The sequence below is a fragment of the Eutrema salsugineum genome, unplaced genomic scaffold (genome assembly GCF_000478725.1).
Source record: "Eutrema salsugineum unplaced genomic scaffold, Eutsalg1_0 scaffold_5, whole genome shotgun sequence".
Classification (NCBI taxonomy): domain Eukaryota; kingdom Viridiplantae; phylum Streptophyta; class Magnoliopsida; order Brassicales; family Brassicaceae; genus Eutrema; species Eutrema salsugineum.
Genome location: NW_006256612.1, coordinates 3,120,910 through 3,140,964, shown reverse-complemented (window position 1 = coordinate 3,140,964; position 20,055 = coordinate 3,120,910). Strand labels below are relative to the sequence as shown.

General features: G+C 36.2%; 4 protein-coding genes across 4 annotated transcripts; all 4 read left to right on the top strand.

The window, feature by feature from the left end:
• Window positions 1-3,893: 3,893 nt before the first annotated feature.
• Window positions 3,894-4,394, top strand: LOC18991869. The gene has a single exon (XM_006415202.1). It carries the CDS (start codon window positions 3,894-3,896, stop codon window positions 4,392-4,394), a length of 501 nt encoding a protein of 166 aa, XP_006415265.1.
• A 2,258-nt stretch (window positions 4,395-6,652) lies between these two features.
• Window positions 6,653-7,177, top strand: LOC112083947. The gene has a single exon (XM_024152169.1). It carries the CDS (start codon window positions 6,653-6,655, stop codon window positions 7,175-7,177), a length of 525 nt encoding a protein of 174 aa, XP_024007937.1.
• Window positions 7,178-15,071: 7,894 nt separating this feature from the next.
• LOC18991868 lies at window positions 15,072-15,521 on the top strand. The gene has a single exon (XM_006415201.1). It carries the CDS (start codon window positions 15,072-15,074, stop codon window positions 15,519-15,521), a length of 450 nt encoding a protein of 149 aa, XP_006415264.1.
• Window positions 15,522-17,929: 2,408 nt separating this feature from the next.
• LOC112083946 lies at window positions 17,930-19,027 on the top strand. Its single transcript, XM_024152168.1, has 2 exons — window positions 17,930-17,954; window positions 18,288-19,027. Exons 1-2 carry the CDS (start codon window positions 17,930-17,932, stop codon window positions 19,025-19,027), a joined length of 765 nt encoding a protein of 254 aa, XP_024007936.1.
• Window positions 19,028-20,055: the final 1,028 nt, after the last annotated feature.

The window sequence follows — 20,055 nt, the reverse complement described above, 5'->3', positions numbered from 1 at the left end:
ACATTGGGACCTCCATTCAACAACCTGATGGATTCTTCAGCCAAGGCGTCAGGCTCGTTCTCCAACTACCACCATCATCAAGCTCATCATGTATAAGCCACGATCTATTTAGTGTGAAAGGAGCGCAATGCTAGAATCTTCTCTTTTAACGCTACAACATCAACCTCAGTTCGAGGTGTTATCGACTGGTTTCTAAATTCCTTTAAGTTCTTTGAATAAAAATAGAATAAGAATAAGTTGAAAATGATAGAAATCTTAATGTTTAGAAAAAAAACTATGTTACCGCCAGCGGATGGGAGTAACTTCGGTGTTTGAAACTTCTCTGCTGGTGCAATTATACATATGATTATTTTATATTTCGAAAAAGAAAAGAAAAAGAAACTTCCAACCATCCACGGATCCAGGCACGGACCTGTCGTGATCGGAAACATATAGGCGCCATATTCATATCGTTTTTACGACAAATAAATAAATAACTAGATTTTAACCTCGTGCGTCTGGAATGTTTTATTTTTTATTTTTAATATAAGTTGCATTTATCTTTTTTTGTTTAGATATAATTTATTTTTGTTATTTATTTTTTTAAATCAAAAAATTGTTATCATATTTTAATTTTAAACAGTAAAATTTATATATTAGTAAAATAAAAATATACTTTAATTAAGTATACATTGATCTAATGTTAATTATAAACTTTGTTATTATGTGAATTTAGATTTATACATAAACAATCTATATATCTATGAATTTGCTAATCCATCCGTTTAGTTGTCTTAAATCATTTTTAATATCTTACATGTTTTGACAAACTAACCCGTATAAGACTATAATTATAATTATATAACCCTATAAATATTTACTAATATAGAATATTTGGACCAATTGATTATGAAAAAATATAATAAGATATTTATTTATTATTTGTGCTATTAAAAAAATAAAAAAAAATATATATATATACGGGCTAACCTGTTAGTTTAATTGTTTCAAATCATCTTAATATCTTACATGTTTTAATAAATTAACTCATGGACCTTAAATATATATATATATAACTCTAATCAGCTCGATCATATTATTGTATAATACACATATTTATTAATCTAAAATATTTGATATTTTATACCGATTGTTTATGATAAAATACGATAAAATATTTATTTACTATGTATTTTTATAAAATATTATTTAAATTTAAAATTTTAAATTAAATCTTTTCTGTATTTAAGAAATTCTAAAGTATTAAAATTATTATCTAAAATTTTATAATAAAATTTAATTATAATTTTTTTGAATTTTTTGAATTTAAAATAAATTGAATGCAAATTTTTGTAACTAAATTTAATTAAATTTCTAATAATTTGAAATTTAAATTAAAAATGACCTAGATTTTAGGAAATTTAAAAATATCTAAATTAGTAACTAATTTTCGGAAATTAAATATAAAAATAAAATAAAATATTATAAAAAAACTTTGGAAGTGTTTGGATGCAAGCACTAAATGTGCTTCTGTTTTAATAGAATAGATAAAACAAGTCCTTGCGTTTTTTAGAAAATGTTCAAAAATAAAAAGTCCTCGCGCTTTCATTATTGATAACTAAGAGCATGTGATGTGACATTCTTAAAAAATATTTTAATATTAAAATTGAAGTCAAAAAACAGAAAGAGAGACAAAAAAAAAGGACAAAAAGAGAGAAAAAAAAAAGAGAGAAGAAGAGAGAAGAGAGAAAAACTCGACATGTCTCTCTTCTTCAGTTCTCCAATAATCAATCTGTTAACACTTATCAAATAAGAAATGTTTCTTCGGTCTCCTAATTAAAAAACCTAATATTTAGATTTTTTTTTTTTAATATCTAAGAGATCCCTTGAGTGATGCACATGCTCTTAGAGCAAGCCTCTTTATAAAACTTGCCTAAAACGTCGATGTGGTCAAAGATACTGAGCAGACGGCCATAAGGTCAAGAAGCAATCATATGACCACCACCAAATTCATATCGTTCCTATGGGAAATAAATAATTAATGTGAGAAAGTCCTTGGCTTCTTGCTGGTAGTAGGGCTGGACGAAATATCTGTTAGATTTGCTTTAATCCGTTATTCAGATGTATGTAATTTTATGGAGCAAAACAAATATTAAAATTCAGTATTCGTTAAAGCCGGAGCAAAACACAAATACTAAAAAAATTAAGACGGATATCCGCTCCACTCCGATATTAGTATATGTATATATATATATATAGATAATAATTTATATATACTGTATAATTATTATATATAAATGTAATTTTTGTGAATTATTGTTTGCAAATTTTATTTTTATAAATATTAAAGCTTAATAAGTTAAGAAAAAAAATTTTAAAGAAAATATTACTATTTTGGCTAAATTTTGTAACTTTATTTTAAATCTATTATTATTTAATTTTTTTACGAAACGGATCAGATATCCGGCAAATATTCGGATTTTTGGCAGATATCCGAAAAGCAGATATCCAGATAATTACAAAGCAGATACGGATCAGAAAGATGATGATCCGGATGGAGCGGAGCGGATCACGGATATCCCCAAAATCCAAAATATCAGTTCTGTGCCCACTCCTAACTGGAGGTATTATTATTTATTTATAGATAACATAAGCAAGTCCTTTTTACTTTTACATTATGATTCACCCAGAAAAAAAATAGTGACAAAATTCACATAGAGAAAATTGAAAGAACAAGAGACATCCGGAATCAAAATTTAAAATAATCCAAGTCGTACTCCAATGAGATGACAATAATCTCAGTCTCCTAATTACAAAATACTTTCTTTGATCGATTTTCGAGGTGTTTTTAACTGGTTTCTTTAGGTTCTTTGATTAAGAATAAGTGAGTAAAAAAAAAAGAGAATAAGTAAAGTAACCAGTTAAAAACAGCTAAACCAGAGACCGTTTTTAATTACCAGAGATACCAAAGACGACAGCTAGCTAATGGGAGTAGGACCCCATCACGGTAGTCCGGGCGGTGTGGACGTGGACTCAGTGGTGGAGGCAGAAAAATTATTGACATGGATCATAATAGAAAAAATTATCTAAATTTTAATGAAAAAAAAATTCACCATTAATAAACATCTCAAAGGTATACTCTACGCTCATTCATATTTTGAAATTGTTTTATTACAGTTTCATTTGTGATAGTTTCAAGCACCTATATTTTAATTAAAAAAACTAGAAATTCGCTTAAGACTCATCACAAATGCTAATACACGAAGTCATCTTCACAATTTTTATTGCAGAAAACAACTATTCACGGTTGCGGTCGCAACAAAAAGAATAAAAAAATATATTAATCTTAATATAATATTTAAAAATTTGTGTGCTATTATCACAAACATCGATGATTGGTGTCTGTATTTTAAATTACTTAAAATAAATAGTCAAGCAACTTAACTACCTCTTAAGGGATTTCCAAAAATAAAAAGGGAATTGAAGTTTCATGTGAATTAGTTGAAATTTATAGTTTGTTGATCAATATGCAGCTACCCTTTTTAGAAAACAAAAATTAATGTGAAGCTTCTTTTCTAAATATGTATAAGTTTTAGAATGAGTCCACAACTTATAAATTAGTATTTTAAGAAGACTTCTTATTAATAGTGCAACTTCCACTTCTAAATTATACTACTTTATCAATATGGGATAATTTATAATCCAACAATTCAATTTTTTTCTTGATTTCACCTGGGTCACCCACCTCGATAGGTGCTGCCTCCGACGGTGGCACCGTGGACCGATGTCGATGTTTCGTGTTGGTACGAAAAATTCTCTTATATAAGGTTTAGTGTCCATGTTGAAAAAGAACACCAAAAACATTTATCCAAAAAAACAAGGAAACACGAAAAACATCGAAGAATATTCTTCATATGGCATCTGTCTCTGAAAACAACCAACCGTTCCCCATCTCCGACGATGAACCAGAGAAGTTCACCGCATACTCCACGGCAGTCCATAAGGTCATCGTCATGGTCAACGCCGGAATTCTAGGACTACTCCAACTCCTGAACCAGGAGAAATCGACAACAACAATGACTTCTCCTAACGACATAATCGCTTCATCTGTTTTCGAAACAAACAAACCAGCATTGCTCTGTTTCTGTCTCCTCGTTTTGTTGTACGCAGTCCTTCGCGTCGTTGAAGCGATAGATGTCAGGCGGCGACGCGGGTTCGTCGCGAGACTTGTGGGACACACGAGCCATCTGCTCGGTGGTCTCGCAGCCATCGTACTGATATCTGTAGTTTATGCCACGTTTGCTCTCGTTCTTCTTCTTCTCTGGTTTCTCTGTTTCTTCTCAGTCGTTTACAACGTTCTACGTGAACTCTTGATCTACTCTGGGCCAAACACACCGCAGTCGCCACCAGTTTAGCCATGTTTTCCACTTTGTATCACTCGGAAAATATAAGTGTAGAGCATCTCCATTACTCCATAGCTAAAGTTTTGATATCTGAAACTAAAAATTATTAATACTTTAATAAAACTCAATTATTTAATTAAAATTTTTATACTTAAAATAAAATTGAGCCATTTACAAACTGACAACTACTGTCATTAGATTTTTTCAAGACTATCTCATCGTTCTCATTTGAGATACTCTGCTCTCTTTCTCCAACTTTTTTTTTATATAGTGTATACAGTATTGCTGATATACTCAGTAATATCTACCGATGGAGATGATGTAGTTTCAAAATGGTTCATGGTCTTTTGGTTTGAATTTTGGGTTTTTGGATTTTGGGCTACTAATTAAAAAACAAATGTCTGTCTCAATGTGAAAGAGAGTTTTAACTTTTAAGGATATAAACCAAAATATAAGGGTTTGGTCGATTTATAACGTCGCTCCGGTTTGATATATAAACCGTATTGAATGTAACATACGGTATAAGAGCAGGTCCATTACTAAACCCCATGAAGGAGTTCTTCAGAATTTTTTTTAATAGTAAATAATGATAATTTAAAAGTTTAGAACCTGATTTTTTTTACCTCCATTGGTTCTCATATAGGGTTCTTTAAAAAAAATTGTTCATCAAAACATTGAAAACATACACATTTGAGGGACACCCAGCATCCAAAATCTCCAGCTATCAAAACAGGATTTGTAAGCTTCTTTCCTCTGAAATCCACTGCCCATTTTCCCGTCTTATTTTGAAAATGACCTTTTACTGATATGGGACCATACTTTTATCCTCGTCAATTACCAAAAATAAATAAGTAAACAAAAAAAAACTTATACTTATAGCAAAAGCAACGATTCGATTTTCAGTTCTCAAAATTAACTGTCAACATAAGGAATTATAATTGCTAACTATAGTAATTTTAGAGTTCGCATCAAAAAGCAGCTTTACAATCCAAGGCAATGATCGCATCCATGAATGCTTTGAAGCGCCCAAATCACTCCTCTAAGTTCAGCAACAGCTCTATTTGGCCTATCACTTCTTGTTATGTATCTATTCAGGGAGTTGTTTTGAAAAAGTGCGATTTTTAGGCGATTGCTGTGTCTTTTTCTTCGGTCGCCGCCCTTCGGTCGCCGCCCGGCGGCTCCTTCGCCGTAAAATCTTCGATTCTCCCTTCGCTAGCCCGCCTCTCCTCATGGGGCAGCTTTCTCCCAAAAAAACCCCACCTAAAAAACCCAGACCTAAAAAACCCCCTGTTCCTCCTTTGATTTCTCCCCCTGCTCAGGTTGTTGTCTTGCCTCCGCCAGTCTTGGAAGCTCCGGTTGATGTGCTGATCTCCTCTCCAAAGGATGACTCGCTCGTCGCCGTTTCCCCTGATGCTCCAATCGCTGTTACGTCGGCCCACACTGAATCAGATTTAGGATCTGAATCAAACAATACAGTTGCTACTGAGATCGCTGCTTCCGTGGCTGATCCTGAAAAAACTATAACTAGTGATGAAGTCCGTGAGCGCACGAACACACCACTGATAGATGATTTGGCTGCTGAAGCTAAATCTGCGGCGGAAACAACGACAGCTGGAACCCCTGCTAAGGCTTCATCGGATTCATGGGTTTCCCTGGTCAAAGGGACTGCGAAACAACTCCAAAGGAAGAGGGAATCCTTCAATCTGCCTTCCGGTGAATCATGTGTAAGAATTCCCAACTCTGTGATTGAGAAAAATAAGAAATCGTGGGAATGCTTTGTCTTGGGTCAATTCTATTCTGCCCCTCCTTCACAAGGGATAATCCATAACATTGTGAACGGTATATGGAGCAAACAGTATAGAGATATATCGGTATCAAGAATGGAGGGCAACTCTTTCCTCTTCTGCATCTCGAATGCTTTTACCAGAAACCGAGTTATAAACCAGAGGCTTTGGCAGATTGAAGGCCAAACCATGTTTGTAGCCAAATGGGAGCCTGGTGTTATCCCCGTCAAACCGGAGCTATCTTCTGCTCCAATTTGGCTAGAATTGAGGAATGTGCCATTCCAATTCTTCAATGATGAATGCCTTGGCGAGATCGCTGGGATGGTGGGTGAACCGAAGGTCCTTCATCCATCAACTGCAAACAAAACCAATTTGGAAGTTGCCAGAGTGTTTACTATTATCGATCCTAGAAAACCGTTGCCTGAAGCAGTAAATGTCTAGTTTGAATCGGGAATCATAAGCAGGGTCCTAGTCTCTAGCCCTTGGATGCCCCCTGTCTGTGAGAATTGTAAGGAGATAGGTCACAATGTTAAGCGATGCCCTAAAATCTTGAAGGTTTGTGGTATTTGTAATTCCTCAGCCCATGGCTCTGGCCAGTGCTCGCAGGCGAAACCAGATGAGACTAAAGGCAAGAAAACCCGCCGTGGTCGATCAAAGAGTAAAGGAAAAGTTTGGGCAGAGGTCCCGCTTGCATCCAAAGACGCTGCGAGAGATTCAAATGTCAAAGTTGTTGCTAATGCTAAGCCGGTTCTAGGTCTTTCCAAAGATTTTGATCCGGGTGAATCTAGTTCTTCGGCTCTGACCGCCTCAGATCAGAGCAAGCAGAAAGAGATTGTTTTATCGGGTGAGGTGTCTTCAGATGTTGCAGAGGATTCTTCGGACATTCCCACTAGTGAATCGGATGTGGAGGAAGGCCAGATTTTGGAAATAAACACGGTCTCAAAAGAGTTGCCTAATAAGCAAAGATCTGGTGCGGTTGGCACTGGGGGCAAGGGCCCCAAGAAACATTAGATTATGTGTAAAGACCTTTTTTGCTGGAACGTCTGCGGTTTCAATGTTTATAGTCATCGTAGCGGTTTTAAAAAGTGGTTTAAAATAAACAAACCTTTTTTTGGCGGCATTATAGAAACCCATGTTAAGAAGCCTAAGGATAAGAAGTTTATTAGCGAGCTTTTTCCGGGCTGGGGTTCTGTGGAGAACTATAAATTCTCTGAGTTAGGCAAGATCTGGGTGGTTTGGCACCCGAGTGTCAAGGTGTTGGTCATATCTAAGTCTCTTCAAATGGTCAGTTGTGAGGTAACTCTCCCGACTTCTCTCAAAGTGATCATTGTTTCTGTGGTGTATGCTTCCAATTCTGCGGTAGAAAGGGTTAATTTGTGGGATGAACTATCGGGCTTTGGATCTAGTCAGTTAGTTGCTGGGAAGCCCTGGCTGGTGCTCGGTGACTTTAATCAGACTCTCCATCCTGGTGAGAGCTCGAAATCCATAAGTGGTAATGTGGATAGGAGAACGAGATTGTTTAGACAATGCCTGCTTAACTCGGACTTATCTGACCTGAATTATAGAGGGAACACGCACACTTGGTGGAATAAGCGGAGAAGCAATCCAATAGCAAAGAAACTCGATAGAGCTTTGGTTAACGATGCGTGGGGTGATTGTTTTCCGTCGTCTGTTGCTTTCTTTGGGAGTCCCGACTTTTCGGATCATGCTTCCTGGTCAGTGTCTCTTGACCCTAATGAGATCAAGCCTAAGGGTCCATTCAAGTTTTTTAACTTTTTGATTCAGAATAATGAGTTCCTGCCGATGGTTATATCTCAGTGGTATTCCTTTAATGGTGTCGGTTCAGCGATGTTTAGGTTCTCGATGAAGCTTAAGCTTCTAAAGAAAGCTATTCGTGAGTTTAGCAAGGATAACTATTCTGACCTGGAAAAGAGAGTCAAGGAAGCTCACGAGGTTATTCTGTATGCGCAAGACAAGATGCTTCAAAGCCCTTCTTCTCTTAATGCTGATTCTGAATTCAAAGCCTTAGAAAAGTGGCAAGCTTTAGCTCATGCGGAAGAATCTTTCTTCTGCCAGCGGTCTAGGATTTCATGGCTTGGTCTCGGTGACAGCAATACGGCTTATTTCCACAGAATGGCGGCTTCAAGGAGATCTCAGAACCAAATCCACTTTCTGACTGATGGCAATGGATCTAGGATTGATTCGCCGGCCGGTATAAAGGATCACTGCGTTGATTACTTCTCAAATTTGCTTGGCGGTTCTGTCCACCCCCCTCTGTTTGTCCAGAGTGACCTGGACATTCTTCTGCCAATTAAGTGTACGCAGGATCAGCAGAACATGTTGGTTAAGCCATTCTCAAATGCTGAGATTAAAGAAGCTTTCTTCTCTCTTCCGAAGAACAAGACCAGCGGTCCTGACAGGTACTCTGCTGAATTCTTTACCTCATGCTGGAATGTGGTCGGAGTTGAAGCTACTGAGGCTATTAATGAATTCTTTGCTACTGGTCGCCTGCTCAAGCAGTGGAACGCTACTTCTCTTGTGCTGATTCCCAAATTTCTGAACGCGTCGAGCATATCTGATTTCAGACCCATTTCTTGCCTCAACACGGTCTTTAAGGTGATTTCTAAACTGTTGGCTGGTAGACTGAAGGCTGTGCTCCTTAGTGTGATATCAAATTGTCAGTCGGCTTTTATGCCAGGAAGGCTTTTGTCCAAGAACGTGCTGCTAGCTACTGATCTTGTCCATGGTTATAGCAGAAGCCAAGTGGAGCCGAGAGCAATGCTTAAGGTCGACTTAAGGAAAGCATTTGACTCGGTTAGGTGGGACTTTATATTGGGAGCTCTCAAGGCGTTAAATGTTCCGGATGTATTCAGGGTTTGGATCGAGCAGTGCATATCCACCCCCACGTTCTCGATCATGGTTAATGGATCCCCGAGTGGAGTTTTCCACAGTTCGCAGGGTATTAGACAAGGCGACCCTCTCTCGCCGTACCTATTTGTTCTGGCTATGGAAGTGTTCACGCAGCTTCTTCAATCTCGGTATGATTCTGGGTCCATAGCTTACCATCCTAACACCGCCAGCTTGAAGGTCTCTCACCTTATGTTTGCGGATGATGTCATGGTATTCTTCAATGGTAGCGGTGACAGTTTACACGGTATAAATGAGTGCCTCGATGACTTTGCAAGTTGGTCCGGTCTTCACATGAACAGAAGCAAAACAGAATTATTTCATGCAGGATTGAATCCATCTGAATCCACTGCTATTGCTAGCTATGGATTCCCGGTGGCTTCTTTGCCTATTAGATACCTCGGCCTTCCTCTCATGAGTCGCAAGCTCAAGATAGCAGAGTATGAACCGTTGATAAACAAGATCACTTGCAGATTCAAGGCGTGGGCGGTGAAAACTCTCTCATTTGCTGGTAGAGTCCAGTTGATTACGTCGGTCATATCTGGAACTGTTAACTTTTGGATCTCCACCTTTATTCTGCCATTAGAGTGTATTAGGAAGATTGAATCTCTTTGTTCTAGATTCCTGTGGTCTGGGAACATTGATAACTTCAAGGTTGCTAAAGTAGCCTGGAAAACAGTATGTCTTCCCAAAGAGGAAGGCGGCTTGGGTCTTCGAAGCTTCTCTGTGTGGAATAGAACCCTTTCTCTTCGTTTTATCTGGCTGTTGTTCTCGAGCTCTGATTCTCTGTGGGTGGCATGGCAGCGAGTCTTTCGTTTGAGAAATAAGAGTTTCTGGAATATTGTGGAATCTGCGCAGGACTCTTGGACTTGGAAAGGTTTGCTAAGGTTAAGATCGGAAGCTCTGAGATTTTTGCAAGCGCGTGTGGGGGATGGGAAGGTTATCAGTTTCTGGTTCGACGTATGGACACCATTCGGTCAGCTAAGTCATTATTTGGGATCTGCGGGACCAAGACTTTTGCGTATTCCGATCAACGCTGTTGTTGCTGATGCTTGTGATATCCAGGGCTGAGCTTTGGCTAACCCCAGATCTCAAGAGGCGCTTAATCTCCATGTCCATCTTACAACAGTCTCGCCTCCTTCTCCTACTTCGCCTGCTGATTCTTTCGAATGGTGCACTGAAGGAAGCTCGGGAGCTATGTTCTCTTCTGCCAAAACCTGGAATGCTATGAGACCGAGAGCTGAAAAGCAGAATTGGGCAAGACTTGTGTGGTTTAAAGGATGCATCCCGAAGCACTCCTTCACGATGTGGATTGCAAATCAGGATAGGCTTCCTACCCGAGCTCGCCTCGTCTCCTGGGGTCTTCAGATCCCGTCCTCTTGCTGTCTCTGTTCACGCTTAGATGAAACGCGGGATCACCTCCTCCTTGATTGTGACTACAGCCGCGATGTTTGGAGACTAACCCTTTCCAGGCTCGATCATAATAGGCAGATGTTCTTGTCTTGGAATGAGCTTCTATCGTGGCTTAGAATATCTTCGCCAGAGAGTCCGACCATCCTCAAGAAGATTGCTGCTCAGGCGACGATCTTCCACTTATGGAAGCAGAGAAACAATGTTCTCCACAACCAGACTTCTCTTGCTGCCCTTACTGTCTTGAATGGAATCGACCGTAAGGTTAAAAATATCATCTCAGCGAGAAGGCACAGGAAGAAATTTAAAGATTTGATGTGCTTATGGATTAGATGATCAGTTAGCATCTTTGACAATTTAATCTCTTCTTAGTGCTCCCTTGTTTTTTATTCTTTTTTGTCAAGGGTTGTACAAATATTAGATTTGCTTTTTGTAAAATCTAACTTTCATTATATATGATATTTGCAGTTGTAGCAAAAAAAAAAAAAAAGCTCTATTTGGCAAGCTTTCAAAGGCATCCGTGCATGAAACAGAGCTTCTCCGTTGCTATCTCGGACTATCCACGCACCACCACAATGTAACTCCGAAGGAGTCTATATAAAAATAAATCCTAGTAATACACGATGCTTGAAATTGATGCAAGACTTACGATAAGGTAAAAGTTGAACACAAGTTTTAGAATTGTGAATAGCTACGACTAATTTGGGAGTCTTTGGTTTGGTGATGATGATCAACCAGTGTGTTTCAAGAATAAATAACGCATTCATTTTGACACCATTGTGTGATCTTGCATCGCCAAATCCGTTTTCAAAAAAGCATTTTCGAAAAGAGATGTTAGAGAACTTGCTCATTCAGATCTTCCTCTTCCAACTCATGATTGCATCAAAGGGATTTGTAGGTCATTGGCTTATAGTGGTGATCATGACATGTTTGTGCCTTTTCTTGGAACCCAAGCTTGGATTAGATCTCTACAATATTCGATCATTGATCAATGGAGGCCATGGTTTTTTAACAATCAAGTTATTGGATACACAAGGACTTACGCCAACAATATGACATTTGCATCAAATGTTTTTTTTTTTTTTTTGAATACTTTCGACGTTACATTTTACTTTTAAGAGTGGTTTTTATGATTGGTTTCATTTTGCAGGGAGGACACACTTTGCTTATTCTCCAATCAAACGAGAGGTAGTCAAACGAAATGAGGCTCTTTATGGTTAGGTGGTTACCAACACTGCTAGCAAATTTAGCAGGGCATAATGGTTCATTTGGACCATATAGGCAAACCCAAAAAAATTAAAAGTTAATATCTTAATATGTGATATCGAATTGAGCTTTTGATTAAGATACGGTCTAACAGTTGGTTCTTAGCAGTCTTGTTTAAAAGGAGTCTTATTTTGCATCAGAGGATTATGAGAATAGGAGAGTTATGTGGTATAGGTAAATCGAGTTTTGTTATTCCGTTGTAAAAAACTATGCTTTGAAATTCTGTTTGAATTGTTCTCTCTCTCTCTCTCTCTCGGGTTTGTGAGATGACGATTATATAATGTTTGTAATCTTTCGAATAATATAGTGAATTTTTGGTGTAGCTGTGGTCGAGACGTAGGGATAAATAAAATAGGAGCCATATATTCTATATGTAATTTAGGAAAATATTGATTATCCCCAACGGCTAATCTCCCCATCTTTGTGTATATTCACTGTCTATAATTCTTACCAACCCATCGATTGGAATTACCTAATCAAACAGCGATTCTCGTTCAGAGATTGATTATAAACTCGTAAATCTTCTCGTGTCATATTTTATTTCTTCTTCATTCTCTGTTTCTCGTGTTCTCCGTTTGATCAGGAAATTTTGGTAGTTTCTTTGATTCGTATGTTAGTGAGTTCTCTGGCTTGTTTGGTTCTTTGTTATTATGTATGTCTCTTTCTTAGAGCTCGTATTCCCGGGGGATAACGCCGCAACGGAGCTCAAAATGATCAAGACGTCTCCGAGATATCCAATTTCGATCGGTTGGAAACTTGGTATCTCAATCTCTATCAAGTTATTTTTTATACCTTACTGCTATGGTTTCCCATGCATTGTGGGGGAACATATTTAAGAGCTCTTAATTAATTAATTAATTAATTTTATGATTTTTATTATCTGAGACCGTTGTCTCGTTTGTTGTTTAATTGACACTTTGGAACATGTTTGTTCGGTTCTTTATTGTTGATTATAAAATTCTCTACAAAATCTTGTCACACACCCATTGGTTGGTCCACTTGTAGATATTTTATAAATTAATATTCGATAAATTTATTAAATTGATTTTAAATTGAGTCAGTATATAATGATGAAATAATAAAAATAATAATTTTTTAAAAATCATTATATAAATATATGAATCCATAAATATTTTAAATTAAGAATTATTTTTTTAAAAATAAGAAAAATAACTAAGATAATTTATTAAAATCAAAATTTTGAGATTTATCTTTCCCAACCAATTCCTCTTTACCGCTAAGTTCTTATACGGAGTAATTAGCAAATTCTTCTTCTCAAAATATTTTTTTAAATTGATCTCATTCAAATTGTAAAAATCTACCATTTTTAGACGGTTTTTCAGACGAATTTCCTTCTTCAATCTCGAATCATATAAACATTGTAAGCCGTTACAAACATATAATAGGGCGATTTCTTTAAACAATTGATTCGGTTTATCTTTATTACTGATGACAATTATTAAAGCTAGGTGCAGTTCTTGCTCTTTTTGACCTAATTAATTACCTTTCTTTATTATTTTAAAGATAAAACTTAAGTAATATTTAATAACAACATTAAAAGAATAATTCTAAAAATTTTGTGTGAAACGTCTATTCCTTTGAAACAAATGGAGTATCACTTAGGAATTATGCAAAGTGAAAGTCTTAGAATCATGCGAGGTGAAAGTCTTATGCACGGTTGGTTGAATGCGAAAAAAGTTGGATAGATCACTCAATCCATTTTCATCAAACTAAAATATATGGTTTGTTAACTTAATTTTAAATTTTGACACTGTATAATATTTGTCATATATGTATAGCTTATCATAATGAATATAAAAGTATACTTATATATAACCCAAAAAAAAACTAAAAGTATATGAAAATTAAAGAGAAAATCATATATATATATATATATAGTGTTTCCTCTGATTCAAAAAGAATAATTAAAATTAAAATGAAAAAAAAAAATTCAATAGTATTTATACTAGATTAAAAGAAAACATAAAATATTAAACCGTCTCTTTTTCAATCATAATACTAGATTTTGAGCTCAAGTTCGAGAATACTGGAGCCTACCTATTGACTCACGGATTAGTCAGGATGTGCGTAGTGGTCAATGGAGCTTCAGGTCCTTCTCAACTTCAGCCACTTGAGAAACTAACAACTTTGGAAACTCGGTGTCATAGCATAAAGCGATTTAATGAGATATAATATGATTGTATATGCTTAATGTATATGATATTAGTTTAGGTAGTTTCCTTTTATGTATATAATATTAGTTTAGGTAGTTTCCTCTTTTGTGAAAAGTTTAGTTAGTTTCCTTAAACGTGAATATTCTATAGGGCAATTCATGATACGATCGTTTGTATATGTTGTTAACAAATTTGTGTATTCTTCTTCTTAGATCTTTGCAATTCTATCACTATTTGGTTCACGAACACATCCCGACGCATTCCTTCCTCTGTTGGCTCGCTGTCTTGAACAGACTAATATTCTTAACTGGCTCCTAAACTAATCCCGTTTTGATTTGGAAAATAATAATTTATCACTTAAATATATTTAGATAGTGGTTAATTTATCAGGTAATTCGTGTAAAATCATAATAATTATATACATTATGTTAAATTTTATGATTTTGTATATGTGTGAACGCATACATATAAGAATCAGTCGTGACAAATCTGATTAAGCATAACTACAAGCTCTTGTGAGCACATGGGAGTGCCCCTGCCCCACACAAGAGAAAGAATTCATGAAAGGAACTGTTACACCAATAAGAAATAGGGAATATGTCATCTAAACATTACAGAAAAAAATAGCAATAAGGAAATATACCTAAGTAAGAAAAGAAAAAAAGTGGATTACCATCACAAAATTTACAAATAATAACATTTTTATATAATCAACTTTTCGATGCTAAAATACATAAAAAGCAAATTTTATTGATCAATCTCAAAATGTATGGAGATGTGCTGATGGTCATATATATATATATATACATATATATATATATATATTTATTTATTTATTTATCATATATGTATTCTATTTGATCTTTAATTAACCAGTACTTTGCATGCAATTTCTTTATTTTTTTCGTTTTTCTTTATTATCAACGACCCATATTTCTATTTTTTTCTTCTTAAGATAATTTATTAATTCACTTTATATTACCAAAAATTTTTTTTTTTCAGGTAATGTATAGTATAAATGTTGCTATATATCCACATGGACTCTTATACGAAGTTGTCGAGTTGTAGCCTTATAAGAAGCGGGTTGAGACTATATTACATATACACAAGACGAAGGAGACCACAAAGAAAAAGCACAACCATTAGCCATGTCCTCTTCTGCTCAAATCGCAAATCGCCAGAGCTCCGGTGATGAGAACACGGAGGAGGAGCGAGTTGCGTATTCCTCCACTGTACACAGGCTCATCATTTTTATCAATGGAGGAGCAATTGGATTGCTCCAGGTGGTCACAAATTCATCAACCAACGAAGCAGAACGTAGAGCCAAGATCTTATGTTTCTGGCTCTTCACTCTTATCTACACCATCCTCCGAGTCTTCGAAGTCAAGCTTCGAAACAAACCTAATATCCGTAACTTCGCTGGAAACGTTAGTCATCTCTTTGGAGCTATCGCAGCTCTTATGATCATCTCCCTTATTTCGCCAAGGTTCACTCTCATCGTTATTGCTCTCTGGCTTGTTTGGTTCTTCGTTGTTATGTATGTCTCTTTCTCGGATCTCGTATTCCCTAAGGACAACGCCGTAGATCCACCGGATTAAAGTGAGTTATATTCGCCGGGGCTCGAGATGATCAAGCGAGATATCCAATTTCTATGTTTATATTTCTTTTATCATTGTATGTGTTTTTATTTCTTAGTTCATACTTCATACTGTTGTGCTTTCCCATGCATGCATGGATATATGTATAATACATCAGAGACCGGTGTGTATTGGATATATGTACTTTGTCGATTAGGTTCTTGTTAGGGGAAGTCGATTTATTGATTAATAATGCTCTACAAAATCTATCACACTAGCTAGCACGCTTGAGTTCCTTTACACGTGAAATCCTTTTTCAGTTTTTTTTTCCTCTCTCTCTTTTTAATCTATTCATTCAATTTTTTTTTTCTTTTTTCAAAGACTTTTCTGTTGCAAAAAGATTCGACCTTTTAATTCCTTGTTTAGCTTCAAACGAAGAAAGCAAGTTGGTTTTTTTATGCCAATCTCGATTTTTTTTTTATTTCAGATTTTTTTTACGAATATTATATATCTTTGACAAGTCAAACGTTAGTCATCTCTTTTTTCTTCACTAAAAGCCAAATGTCGAAACTTTAAGATTAGGCAAGAATTTTTATCTACGCGTGTTTGTTTGTTTTTTTAAATCCACTACTCTATACTAATGGCTACTTTTTTTTACGTCTGTTAATGGCTATTATTAGTAACAAAACAGAATATAAACTAATGCTACGCTCATTTCGAGTACTAGCGATGATGTATAAATTAAAATGATCGCGTATGGAACGGAGTCCAATTCTATATCCGTACGTATATGCAATGAAGAAATGATTATTTTAGAGAAAAATTTTAAACTACCATCTTTTCTTTCTAAAATTACCACCAAAGTGGTAAACGATCGATGATTAATAATTTGTAACCAAAACTCTATATTAACTATATATTTACTATCTAGTGATTTACCAATCAATAGTATAATAGTATTTGTTTTCTGGACCAATCAGTATTGTTCTTGCTGCTAATATGTCTTATAAATGTTACAATTTAAGGTCATAATTACTAAGCCCTAAGCTTGACTCATCCAAATTAATTTCTGTGATCGTACAACTCAAAAATTCTTGCCGAAAACATCCTAATAGTTATGATATGACCTACGTCCCTGTAGTACCCAAAAAAATTATAACAAGCGAATTTTCTATATTTTTATTATTTTTATGGTTTTCCTATTTTAGTTAAGTTTAGGGTAGATAGAAAGTTTTAGCTTTTAATCTTCTTTTTTTTGTGCAACAATTAGCTTTTAATCTTATAAATAGTTTTTTAGGCTTAATGATGTATTCAGTTTTGACGATTTAATAAATATGAGAATTCCTACAGAGTTCTATAACAGCATAGGGAAGAGTTTCGTAAACCCTAGTTTTCTGGATAGGGAAGAGTTTCTTAAACCCAGAGTTCTAGTCAGCGGATTTTTAGTTATCCTAGGTACTATAGGTCACATTTTTATGAAATCTCAACATTTCATCGTCCTTTAATGATATTTACAATTCGTAGCAAAATAAAAACAATGTTTTTTTTTGGTCAAAGGATATAACAATGTTTTTTTTTTGCCTTACGGGTTAATATATAAGATTAATCTTAGCCAAATGTTCGTACGGATTAATATATAAGGCAAATGTTCGTACGGATTAATATATAAGGCAATATTAATATGTAAAAAAAACGAAATTAATATGTAAGGCAATATTAATATGTTACACAAATCTTAGACTAATATGTATATAAAAAAAAAGAGAGAACAAAAAATCTTAGCATGGAGCAAAAATAAAATAAAAACAAAACGAAATGTTCGTACGGATCATATTGCCAAACGACCCCATACCGACAAAGTGTGTCTGCAAGACTGTGACTCTGTCATACAAAGAAAAGCATTTGGATTTTTGCCTTTGTGAATATGCGAGAGTACAGATCTGTTCATGGGTTATATTATATGTTTATCAAAATAGTTTCTCTTTTGGAGAAAGAACAAAAGCATATAAATATACAAGGAAGATGAATATATAAGAAAGGCCTATTATGTATGATCAGCGATATCTTCACCAGTCCACGACCACGAGTCCAATTCCAGATTCTCCATTCCCCACCAGGCTTCGATTCGGAACCTTTCAAGCATGCCCCACACTGGAGTATCAGGTTTAAGGATTAACAAATCTTAACAAAATGCTAATATATATCGGGAATTTAAACTTAATTTTTGAAAAGGTCGGTTGCAATTTGCGCAAAGTGCATGGCCGCCTTTGCTTTCGTCCTTTCTTCGTCTCTGATTCTTTTCTTCTCTTCCTACCTCTCCGCCGTGGCTTACCCCACTCCACTTTCAACGACATGAAAGATCATTTTCTCGGAGAGAAATTCTTTTTCTTTTGACAACGAGAAACTTATTCCTTAAGTCGTGAATTGTGATGGTGATAGTTGGGGATCCCGACGGTAAAAAATTCTCTTTTCAGTGTTTTTGTTATTAGTGCTAAAAAAAATTATTATCCCAAACTACTTGTTACATAGGGTAGATTCGTATCTTTTTTTTAAGCTCCTATAGTCCTATCGATTATGAACTCAATTCAGCTAAAATATTTACAATCAGGTAAGCTTCAATATCTTTCGCAACTACTTTCGACCTGTCGACATTGTCGGAACTTTTATCTCTAAGAAAGAAGGCTTTACAATTCTTATCCATTCAGATTGGTAATGGTGAAGACACTTTCTTTTGGTGGGATCCGTAGACTTCGCATGGACCCTTAATCAACTTTCTTGGGGCTACAGGTCCTTCCCGAATCGGAATCCCTATCGATGCTCTGGTATCGGACTTCGTTGTTGAAGATAGTTGGAGGTTGCCACCTGCTAGATCGGATGATCAGGTTCTGGTTTATGCTTCCATCTCTCAGCTCAGTCCATCGTGCAGAACTGATTACCCAGTTTGGATTGTTGCTGGCAAAGTTAAGGATTCTTTCTCCTCTAAAGAGGTTTGGGATATGATTAGGAATCGCAAAGCTCAAGTCGCCTGGTTTCCTCTTGTCTGGCATAAGGTCGCTATTCCGAAGCATGCTTTCTCGGCCTGGCTTTTTACCCTCAACAGAAACCCAACTTTGGATAGACTTTCTGCTTGGGGTTTGGATGTCGAAAACACTTGTCTGCTATGTGGCTCCTCTACTGAATCGAGAAACCACCTGTTTTTTGAATGCACCTACTCCTATGAGGTTTGGCGAGAGGTGCTCGCTCATCTTCACTTATCCTTCATCCCTGGATCTTGGAATGAGGTCGTGCTTTGGCTCCCCACTGCGACAACGACAAAGGTCCAGTTTCTAGCTTTGGTCCAGGGATGGCAAGCCTCAATGTTTGAGATATGGGCTGAGCGCAACCGGCGTTTTCATGATGGGTTTTCCCTAAGACCCTCTCAGGTACTCCTTAAAATACTGGCTGTTCTTAGGAACAAATCCAGGGCTCTTCTTCAAATTGGTTCGAAATATGGCGATGGCCTGGTCGCCCTTTGGACGCCGAATTGACTGATCTCTTCTTTTGGTTGGTTGGTGGTAAAGCGTGTTGTGATAGGCATGCTCTACCTTTTATGATCCTTGTAATCTGTTTCCTGCTTTGATCTTTTCCTAGGCTCCTTTTGGTTCTTGTTTGATTCATTGTATCTGTTAACATTCTTTATATTCAAGTAAGCCCTTTAACAAAAAAAGACATTGTCGGAACTATTTTTTATAAAACTTGCAGATTTATAAAATTATTTTATGTGTAAATTGAAATGAGCTCTTATGGCTCAATAGAAAAGCTTTGTAATAAAGGAAATAATCTTATAAAAAAGGAAAATCTAATAAAAAGAAAAACTTTGTAAAAAGGAAAACTTATTAAGGGAAAAACTCAGATCTTATTATTTCCATAAGCAGTGTATATATACATTACATAACTAATGCATCAAAAACCCTAATGGGCCATGAGACATTAACCTGATGGTTAATGGGCCGGTTACTAGAAGTCCATTTTTTTATAACACTCCCCCTTGGACAAGGTAACCGTGCCTGTCACAAAACCGGGATCTCTATAATGCGCTGGGGAACGTTGCCTCATTAAAACCTTACCAGGAAAACCCAGTGGGAAAAACCATGGTGAAGGAAAAAGAGTACAACACGCATTACTCCCCCTGGTTTAGGCATCACTGTAGATCTCTAAGTCTACGCATTCCTATCTGATGAATGAGCTTCTGGAGTGTAGAAGTCGGTAATGATTTAGTGAATAGATCGGCTGAATTTTCGCTTGATCGGACTTGCTGAACCTTGACCTGACCATCCTTCTGTAGCTCATGAGTGAAGAAGAATTTGGGCAGAATATGCTTCGTCCGGTCACCTTTGATGTAGCCGTCCTTGAGTTGAGCGATACAAGCTGCATTGTCTTCATACATCACCGTAGGCTCCTTATCTTCGTCCATACCACAATCTGATCGGATATGCTGAGTCATGGACTGCAACCAAACACACTCTCTACTAGCTTCGTGAATGGCCAAGATTTCCGCATGGTTGGATGAGGTAGC